Below are 9345 nucleotides of genomic sequence, written 5' to 3'. Positions count from 1 at the left end.
GAGCAAGAAAATACCAACCCCCATTGAGTCTTTGTCTTTTCTTGGGTGGGGGAGTACAGACTGGAATACGCTAATTGTGGGAAAGCTTTCTCCATGGATTCATCCAGACTCAAAAGTGGAGAAGATCCGAAGGAACTCAGAGGCGGTAAGGCAGTTTAATTTCTCTGTGGGATCCCGTTAAAGGTTAGGCCTGAGCCGGGCGGTGGTGGTGCACACCTTTAATCCCAGTACTTGGGAGGCAGAGGCAGGCGGATTTCTGAGTTCAAGGCCAGCCTGGTCTACAGAGTGAGTTCCGGGACAGCCAGGGCTACACAGAAACCCTGTCTCGAAAACCATTAAAAAAAGAGAAAGAAAGAAAACAAACAAACAAAAAACCTCAAACAAACAAACAAAGGTTATGCCTGACCTGGATATTGTGGCACCTATCTGCAATTTCAAGCATTTGGGGGTTTATTCCCACATCAGGAAGATAACGAGGGAGGATTGAGAATTCCATGCCAGGAGAAGAAAAGGAAACGAATTAGTTCTGTCACTAGACTAGGTTAGGAGAGTAACCTGGTAAATCAGAGTACAGTTAAAAGTGTCTGGAGCTATATGCCATGGTTCCACATCTATAATCCCAGCAGAGGTATATCCAACTCAGCAAATCTTTGAGTTCCAGGCCAGTTAGGGCTGTACTCTAAGATCCTGTATCAAAAGGGAAAAAGTTTGGTCCTGGCTGAGTATGGCAACTTATAGCTGTAATGCTAGCACTCAGGAGAGTGAGTGAGTACTGCCTCAGATTCAGAGTCAAGCTGAACTTCGTAGAGAATTTCAGAACAGCCTGGGCCACAATGTCAGAGCCAGTTTCTACTGCTCCCTACCCCAAAAGTATTTGGTTCCCAGCTCTTAATCATTTTCTCTTGTCCTGTGTTTCAGGCTATGTTGCAGGAGCTGAATTTTGGGGCATATTTGGGTCTTCCAGCTTTCCTATTGCCTCTTAATCAGGAAGATAACACAAATCTGGCCAGAGTTCTGACCAACCACATCCACACTGGCCACCACTCTTCCATGGTATGACTGAGGGTTCTTTCCTGCTTTGTATGATGACAGCTGTACCTTTTGCCTGGTTACATCCCAGTGCATCTGGCAGAATTAAAATGTCAGTACTGTTCATCCCCAATCCTGCCTAAAAGTGGTGTACAGAGAGTTCAGAGCAGTATATATGGAGCTAGAGATGTAGCTAAGTGGTAGATCACTTGCCTAACGTACATGAGTCTCTGGGTTTGAGTCTTAGCACTATAAAACAAAAGATAGAGAAAATACTTAATTTCTATTTAAAATAAAAGATAAGCTAGGTATTTACATAAGGAAATGTATGAGATATTAAACACGTGCAATCACATTTAGAAAAGCTTATAAAGAGATTAACTTGTGATCTGGATCAAGATCTTTTGAGGGAAGCTTTCTGGACCTGATGAGTGCGGAACAGCTTTTTAACAAGGTACCTGTTCATGTGCAGTTCTGGATGAGGGTACCCTTGGTGGCCCCAGAGGACCTGAGAGATGATGTAATTGAGAATGCACCAACTACACACACAGAGGAGTACAGTGGAGAAGAGAAGACATGGATGTGGTATGTCTCCTTTTGCTGCTTTACCTGCATGGGATGGGGTGAGGACTATGGGAACTAGTGGGGAGTATTCCTGAGTCATAAGCCATATGCACTTGACAGGATCTTTCTTTGTTTCTGATTCTGTGCAGGTGGCATAACTTTCGGACTCTCTGTGACTATAGCAAGAGAATTGCAGTAGGTAAGTCCACAGGGTTCTGAGATATGAGTGGCCTCCTAGGAATGAGAATCAGCAGGCTGGGCGTGGTGGCCCACTACCTTTCATTCCAGAACTTGGGAATTGGAGGCAGGCAGATCTCTGTGAGTGTAATTAAAGCTAGCCTGTTCTATATAGTGAGTTCCAGGATCACCAGAACTATGTAGACAGACCCTGTCTTTAAAAAAAAAATAGCCAAGCAGTGGTGGTTGCATGCCTTTAGTCCCTGCACTTAGGAGGTAGAGGCAGGCAGGTCTCTGCAAGTTTGAGGCCAGCCTGGTCTACAGATTAAGTTCCAGGGCAGTTAAACCTAAACAGAGAGACCTTGCTGCAAATAAAAGTAAGAATCAGCAGTTTAGAGAGTTCTAGGACAGTCAGGGTTACGTAGAAAGACCATGCCTTTAAAAAAAAAATCAGCAATTTCAGGGCTGGAGAAATGGCTTAGTGTTTAAGAGTGCCTGTTGCTCCTTTTTTTTTTTCTTCGAGACAGGGTGTCTCTGTATAGCTCTGGCTGTCCTGGAACTCACTCTGTAGACCAGACTGGCCTTGAACTCAGTAATCCGCCTGACTCTGCCTCCCAAGTGCTGGGATTAAAGGTGTGCGCCACCACTGCCCGGCTTGTTGCTCTATTTTTGAGGACCAAAGTTGAGATACCAGGACTCATGTTGGGTTGCTCACAACTGCATATTAACTCTAGCTCCAGGAGATCCTCCATGGGCACCTGCACACACACATGGCACCCATGTGGTATATGTGCGCATACACACAAAACACACACATACACATGCACACACGAGTAAAAATGAAAGTAAATTTAAAAAACTGAACAACTTCATGAGGCTGGGGGGTAACTCGGGTGGTAGTACACTTGCTTGTCTAGATGCCTGAAGCCCCTAAGTAAGATCTATAGTACACACAAATGTAATGGCATGTGCCTGCAATTCCACCACTTAGGAGGTGGAGGCAGGAGGATCTGAAGTTCACAGATAGTTCAGTGCTACATTGGGTTACCTGAGGCCCACTCTGAAAGTAGAACCCATGGTGGCCATTCTGTTTTCATATGCCTTTAATCCCTGAACATTAGATGCAGTGGAAGGTGGATCTCTGTGGCTTCTAGGCCATCCACGACTATTCAGTGAGAACCTATCTGAGAAAAGGAGAACGAAGCGAGTTCCATATGTGAACTGGGTGTTTTGGCTGCTTTCCCTGTGCTCAGTGGAAGGGGAGAAAATTGTACCCAGTAAGGCGGGCTCTCTGCTCAGCAATAGGTGGTCTTTTTCCTCCTCTGTGTAGCTCTTGAAATTGGAGCTGACCTCCCATCTAATCACGTCATTGATCGTTGGCTTGGAGAGCCCATCAAAGCAGCAATTCTCCCCACCAGCATTTTCCTAACCAACAAGAAGGGATTTCCTGTTCTTTCTAAGGTGCAGCAGAGGCTGATCTTCCGGCTCCTCAAGGTGAGTAGCTGTAGGGTTTTGGGGTGGCCCAATGACATCTCCTGACTTAATCACTTAGGTGACTTTTCCTCCTTTGGGAGAGGGACAGATGATTGTTTTCTTTCTGGTTCCTTCTCCAGAAACCAGAGATGTTCTAGAGAAGGGAACAAACTTCACAAGAAATTTGTTCTTACATAGTTAAAGTAAGAGACTGGATGTGGGGACACACAGCTTTTATCCCAGCACCAGGAGGCAGAGGCAAGCAGGTCTTAGAGTTCCTAGTCAGCCTTGTTCAGGCCAGCCAGGGCTTGTTTGTCTCAAAACAAACAAACAAGAAGTTAAAGGTCCTTGTGTGTTGGGAGCATGAAGGTCCTTGTTCCCACAGATCACCAGAGAAACCAGCAATGTTAAGCTTTCAGGAGTGTCCTTTCAAAGGAAAAGAAGTATAACCTGTTTTTTCATCCAGAGAGCTGAGAATTGGTGATTAACAGCTTGCTGGTCTGTGTTATCTGAAGGGCTAGGCCATATCAAGCACACACAACCATGGAGGTGGCTATTAGCCCAAATGACCTCTCTGCTCTTTGTGTGACCAAGACTGTACTGATCCTTAAGCTAATACCTGGAGTCTATCTCTAAAACCCATCTTCTGGAAGAAATAACGTGCACCTTGAGCTGAATTTCAGTGCAATTATACTTCTTTGTGCACCAGGGATTCTGTTACACCAGGGAACTTTCCACTGAATTGTACTGTGTTTAAACATGCTGCCAATAAACTGTCTGGCATCAGACTCTCAAGTTTGGTACAGCCTAGGTCAAGATGAACTGAGTTCTCATTCTCACCTTGTTGATTATTTCCCGCTCCTGTGATACCTACAGGGACACCACCACCACCCCTGCCCCCCGTTCCACACTTGTGACCCTTTGAGTCAGTCAGCATATGAGGACTTTAAAATTTATGAAAGCCCTACCTTTTTTGGTACTGGGACAGATGCTGGACAACTGTTGGTATGGGTTTTGTTTTATGTCGGGCTTTTGGCTATAAACCATAATGTCTGAGAATCATGGTTTGTGGGCAGACTCTCACGGTCCGACTTTCTCGCAGTTGGAAGTGCAGTTTATCATCACGGGAACCAACCACCACTCAGAGAAGGAGTTCTGCTCCTACCTCCAGTACTTGGAATACTTAAGTCAAAATCGTCCTCCACCCAATGCTTATGAACTCTTTGCCAAAGGCTATGAAGACTATCTGCAGTCCCCACTTCAGGTAGGTTTGGAGAGCAGAGCACTAAAGGTGAAAGAGGGGACCACAGAGATGGCTCAGAGCTCCGGCTTTTCTTCTTGGAGACCTGAATTTGGTTCCTAGCACTCGCGTGGTGGCTCACAGCTGTAATGTAACTCCAGCTTCAGAGGACCAGGTTCTCTCAGTGCCTTCTTCTCAGGCACTGCCTGTGCGTGTGCACAGACATACACCCAGGTAGAACATCCATGCACATACATATTTTTAATTGAAAAAACTTAAAAAGACATAATAATAATATTAATTGTAATAATAGCAAGAGATAGGGGCAAGAAATAGCTCCTAAGAGTAGATGGTCCAGGTGGAATCTACCTAAATTCAGGAAGCAATGGGAAATTTTTGACGTCTTGGCTACTTGCCAAATACTTGGCCAACTTGTTCTTCTGTCTCCCTTGTCAGCCCCTGATGGACAATCTAGAATCTCAGACATACGAAGTGTTTGAAAAGGACCCCATCAAATACTCTCAATATCAGCAGGTATGGTGTTGGCTTCAGCGTGGCAAAGCACAGGGCCAGGGTAAGGTCAGAAAGCAGGGTCCCAGCTGTGAGGTTTTCTGTCTTTCTCCTCAGGCTATCTACAAATGTTTGCTAGACCGAGTACCAGAAGGAGAAAAGGAGACCAATGTCCAGTGAGTACTTTCCTTTTGTTCCCAGGGAGTTGTACGCCTGCTTCTCCCTCTGCTCAGTCTGACTTTTCCCTTTTCTTAGGGTACTTATGGTGCTGGGTGCAGGCCGGGGTCCTCTAGTGAATGCGTCTCTCCGGGCAGCCAAGCAGGCCGAGCGGCGGATCAGGCTGTATGCCGTGGAGAAGAACCCCAATGCTGTGGTGACGTGAGTAGCAGCCTGCTTGCTGGGCAACTTGTCCTGGGTCCCAGTTTCCAGCCTAAGTCTTCCTTACTCTGTCACCTCTGATTTCAGGCTAGAGAACTGGCAGTTTGAAGAATGGGGGAGCCAGGTGACAGTTGTCTCATCAGACATGCGGGAATGGGTGGCTCCGGAGAAAGCAGACATCATTGTCAGTGAGCTTCTGGGTTCCTTTGCTGACAACGAATTGTCACCTGAGTGTCTGGATGGAGCACAGCACTTCCTGAAAGGTTTGTCCAGGTTGGGGAGGCGGGGAGGGTGTCATGGCTGCTAACTGCTGCTTGCTAGAGATTCTTTCCGTAAGGCCTGTGGGCTCCCGAATGTAGCTGTGCAGCATTTATCTGAAATGAGGCTCTGGGTGTGATCTCTACAATGGGTGGAAAGTACCTTGGGTTTATTGTTGTTGGGAACTTTTATGGGATGTTGTGATCCCCACCGGGTTAGAGTGCAGTCAGACCTGCCTAGTGATATTCATCAGCAGCGGGCCATGCATGTGATGTGGTCCCACAGGATTGTGTCAGCAGGGAGCTCATTGTCATCTTAGTTTGTGTAAGGACTGTCCTTTTTATATAGCTGGTCTCTAATAGCCCAGAATGTTTCTATTGGTTGTTTTTACTTTTAACCTATGGCTTTATCTTAGTAAGATTGGAATTCCTATGACCCAGTAGCCTGTGCTCCTGCCGTGTCCATAGCAGCCTGGCCTGTTCTGTTGTTTGAGCCTTCAGCTGCTGCAAAAACGCCATTTCCCTCCCTTTGGGAACTGACTTGACCCTGTTGCTGTGCAGATGATGGTGTGAGCATCCCTGGAGAATACACCTCCTTCCTGGCTCCCATTTCTTCCTCTAAGTTGTACAATGAGGTCCGTGCCTGTCGGGAAAAGGACCGCGACCCTGAGGTAAAGAGCTGCTTTTCTAGAAGGAGGAGCTATTCTTTAGTCTTCTCTACTGTCTTCCTCTGAAGCCGATGAAGGTGAAGGAGAAGCTGGGACTGAAGAAAATGGTGTTTTTGTTTGTTTCTTTGACGCTGGAGCCCAGCTTTCTCTGTCTATCTCCTGAAGTTGTTGCTTTCTCACCCTGGACAGGCACAGTTTGAGATGCCTTATGTGGTTCGGCTGCACAACTTCCACCAGCTCTCTGCTCCTCAGCCCTGCTTTACCTTCAGCCATCCCAACCGAGGTAGGTTCGTGCATGGCTGCTCTGAGTGAGATGGGTGTGAGCTTCCCGAATCTGTGGCTGTGGTCCTCTACTGCTACAGCGTACTTGTTTGCTAAGTCGCTCAGGGTTTTGGCCCCTTGTCATCCATCCACGTCTTTCCTGACAGATCCTATGATTGACAACAACCGCTACTGTACCTTGGAGTTTCCCGTGGAGGTGAACACGGTGCTTCATGGCTTTGCAGGCTACTTTGAGACTGTGCTTTACCGGGACATCACTCTGAGTGAGTGTCTGAGCGCATTATGTATAGCATGGGTAACTGTGGTTCAGTCTACATGTTCTTGGGGGCTGTTCCACAAAGCTTACTCTCTGTTCCTCCATGGAGCTTGTTAGCTGATTACTTGTTGAAATTACTGCCAGTCAAGCACAGTAATTTAGTGGGAAGCCCAGAGTCTAGGAGTAGAGGTCTTTGATTCTTCATTTTTGTGGCCACAGAAGAGACTCTTCTCAGTGTAAGGAGGAAGGAAAGTAGAGGCCTCAAGGTTTTCATCACTTTGTGTCCACAGGTATCCGCCCAGAGACTCACTCTCCCGGAATGTTCTCATGGTTCCCCATCTTCTTCCCCATCAAGGTAGGAATCGCCTCTGAGACTGTAGATTGAGGGTAACTTGTGCCAGTGGTGTCCTGGTCCGTCACGTGCTCTGTGATCTTGTTGGGTTACCCATGTAAGCTACCTGGACTCCCCACATCTCCAGCCACTCTTGTCCAGGCTTTACCTGGAAGAGGGATGAATTTTACCACTTCATTTGAGTTTGCCTTTCTATGTAAGCCCCTCAGTGCCTTCCCACTGCCCTCAGGTGAGAGTCTGGAGCCATGTTATAAGAGTTGGCTTGGTGGATTTTCCTGCTCCCAGGTGATGTCTCCGGGTTTTAGCCCTCTCTGCTTTGCCTGTGAGGTTCTTTGCTCCAGTCTCCACCCTGCTACCGACCTAGGTTTCCTGGAGTATCTCCACCATCAGGCCACCTTCCCGACCTCCTAGAATAGTCTGCCTTCCTCCCACATGCTCTCATGGCTCCCTGTACATGCTCTCAGTGTCTAGTGTGTCCTTGTCACTGTCTGGGGGTTCCATAATTTGACAGGGCAGGTAAATTTTATGAGGGTCAGAATATTTTGCTGTATTTACCGTTTGTTGTTTGGGTTTTGAGAAAGGGTTTGGAATTATAGCTCAAGTTGGCTTTGAAATCCTGATCCTCCTGCCTCAGCCCCCTGGGTGTTGGGGTTATAGGTTGTCCCCACACTTGGCTGTTTATTATCTAATCTCTATCCTACCAACATTACCAAGTACAGTTCCTCAGCTCATCCCCCCCTGTGTCTTTCATATTGCAGCAGCCCATCACAGTGCAGGAAGGACAGAACATCTGTGTGCGTTTCTGGCGATGCAGCAATTCTAAGAAGGTGTGGTACGAGTGGGCCGTGACGGCCCCAGTCTGTTCTTCTATTCACAACCCTACCGGCCGCTCCTATACCATTGGCCTCTAGCCCTGCACACAGTGTCAGAGCCTTGGAAGCAGCTCTGAGTTCTCTTCCTACAGCACAGATGGTGCAGAACATCTACTGGTTCAGTTCATCTGTGAGACCCTCACCCGCCAGCGAGGAACGATTCAGTCTGCTTTCCTACCTTATGTCATGGTGGCCAAGGGGTAGGCATTCCAGGACTGCCAAGCATGGTGGTGCATACTTTTTATCCCAGCACTCCAGAGCCAGAGGCAGGTGGATTTCTTTAAGTTCAAGGCTAACCTGGTCTACCTAGCAAGTTTCAGGCCGCCTAGGGCTACCTAGTGAGACCCTGTCTCTAAAAAGAAAAAGAAAAAAAGGAAAAAAAAAAGAATTAGAGGACACAGCCAGCAGCAATCTTCCAAAGGCTCTGGCTAGGGCATGAGGACTCAGTAGCACTGGATGAAGCGGCATCAGCAGGTGCTCAAGAGAAAAAGCAAAGGCTCGTGGAAGAGCCCCGGGAATGCATGCATGAACACTTGACTTGCAGCCTTCTCCTTGCCTTACTCTGTTGTTGTTTGAATGGTTTGTGTCAGAAGGAAACAAATAAAGTGAAGTTACGGCCTCTGCTGCTTTACCCTGCTGCCTGCCTGTTTCCTACACCTCACGGAAATCCCGGCATGCTGAGGTCTGTCCTCTTGCCTTACCTAAGACCCCAGGAGACCTGAGAAGCTGGGGATGGTCAGTAGTAGAGCACTAAGTTCTCAGTGGTAACCTGTGAGGTTCTGAGTTGTGCTCATGTTGTGTTCCGTCCCCATGTGTCAAGCCTTCCAGCCCTACCCCTGCCCCCAGGATCTCTGGATGTCCATTTGGTCCATTTGTCTATTTCTCTAGGAAAGAGACACCTTGGAGGTATGACTAGAGCTCACTAGCTTCTGCCTTCCTTACATGGATCACCAGGCATTTCCAGTAAAATCACAGAGTAATTAGTCCAATTGTCCATTTTGCAGAAGGGAAATGTTTGCAGTGAAATGTTGCTATCTACCCAAACATCGCTAACAGCCAGTAACTTTTTGGGGGTAGTGCAGGGATTGGGCAGCTGAAGTGACTTTGGAAAGCCTAAGAAAGTGAGGTGCCATCAGTTCTTTTTAGAACAGAATACTGCAGTACCTGTGTCAGCAGAGAAATTTTCTCAGTTTAGTTTGCAGTAGGGGCCATGCAGGGGCTGATGTGAACAGCAGTGTAGAGCAGAGGAGTCTACGGCAATACTCAAGTCCCAAGGAGTGAGGGCAG

The 9345-nt window shown here is 47.3% G+C and overlaps 1 protein-coding gene across 1 annotated transcript in view; it reads left to right on the top strand.

Moving 5' to 3' along the window:
* Nucleotides 1-8687, top strand: part of Prmt5 (protein arginine methyltransferase 5) — a 10023-nt gene extending 1336 nt beyond the window's left edge. Inside the window, exons 2-16 of the mRNA XM_031361948.1 lie at nt 60-145; nt 919-1053; nt 1502-1614; nt 1743-1792; nt 3101-3264; nt 4346-4507; nt 4940-5017; nt 5111-5169; nt 5249-5371; nt 5459-5634; nt 6190-6299; nt 6486-6579; nt 6725-6841; nt 7125-7189; nt 7945-8687. Of these exons, the coding sequence (XP_031217808.1) occupies nt 922-1053; nt 1502-1614; nt 1743-1792; nt 3101-3264; nt 4346-4507; nt 4940-5017; nt 5111-5169; nt 5249-5371; nt 5459-5634; nt 6190-6299; nt 6486-6579; nt 6725-6841; nt 7125-7189; nt 7945-8097 (1596 nt within the window). The 5' untranslated portion in view covers nt 60-145; nt 919-921 and the 3' untranslated portion in view covers nt 8098-8687. The remainder of the gene's footprint in view (nt 1-59; nt 146-918; nt 1054-1501; nt 1615-1742; nt 1793-3100; nt 3265-4345; nt 4508-4939; nt 5018-5110; nt 5170-5248; nt 5372-5458; nt 5635-6189; nt 6300-6485; nt 6580-6724; nt 6842-7124; nt 7190-7944) is intronic.
* The last annotated feature ends 658 nt before the right edge of the window (nt 8688-9345 follow it).

Source organism: Mastomys coucha, unplaced genomic scaffold (assembly GCF_008632895.1).
Source record: "Mastomys coucha isolate ucsf_1 unplaced genomic scaffold, UCSF_Mcou_1 pScaffold9, whole genome shotgun sequence".
Taxonomy (NCBI): domain Eukaryota; kingdom Metazoa; phylum Chordata; class Mammalia; order Rodentia; family Muridae; genus Mastomys; species Mastomys coucha.
This window is presented reverse-complemented; position numbering and strand designations above follow the sequence as displayed.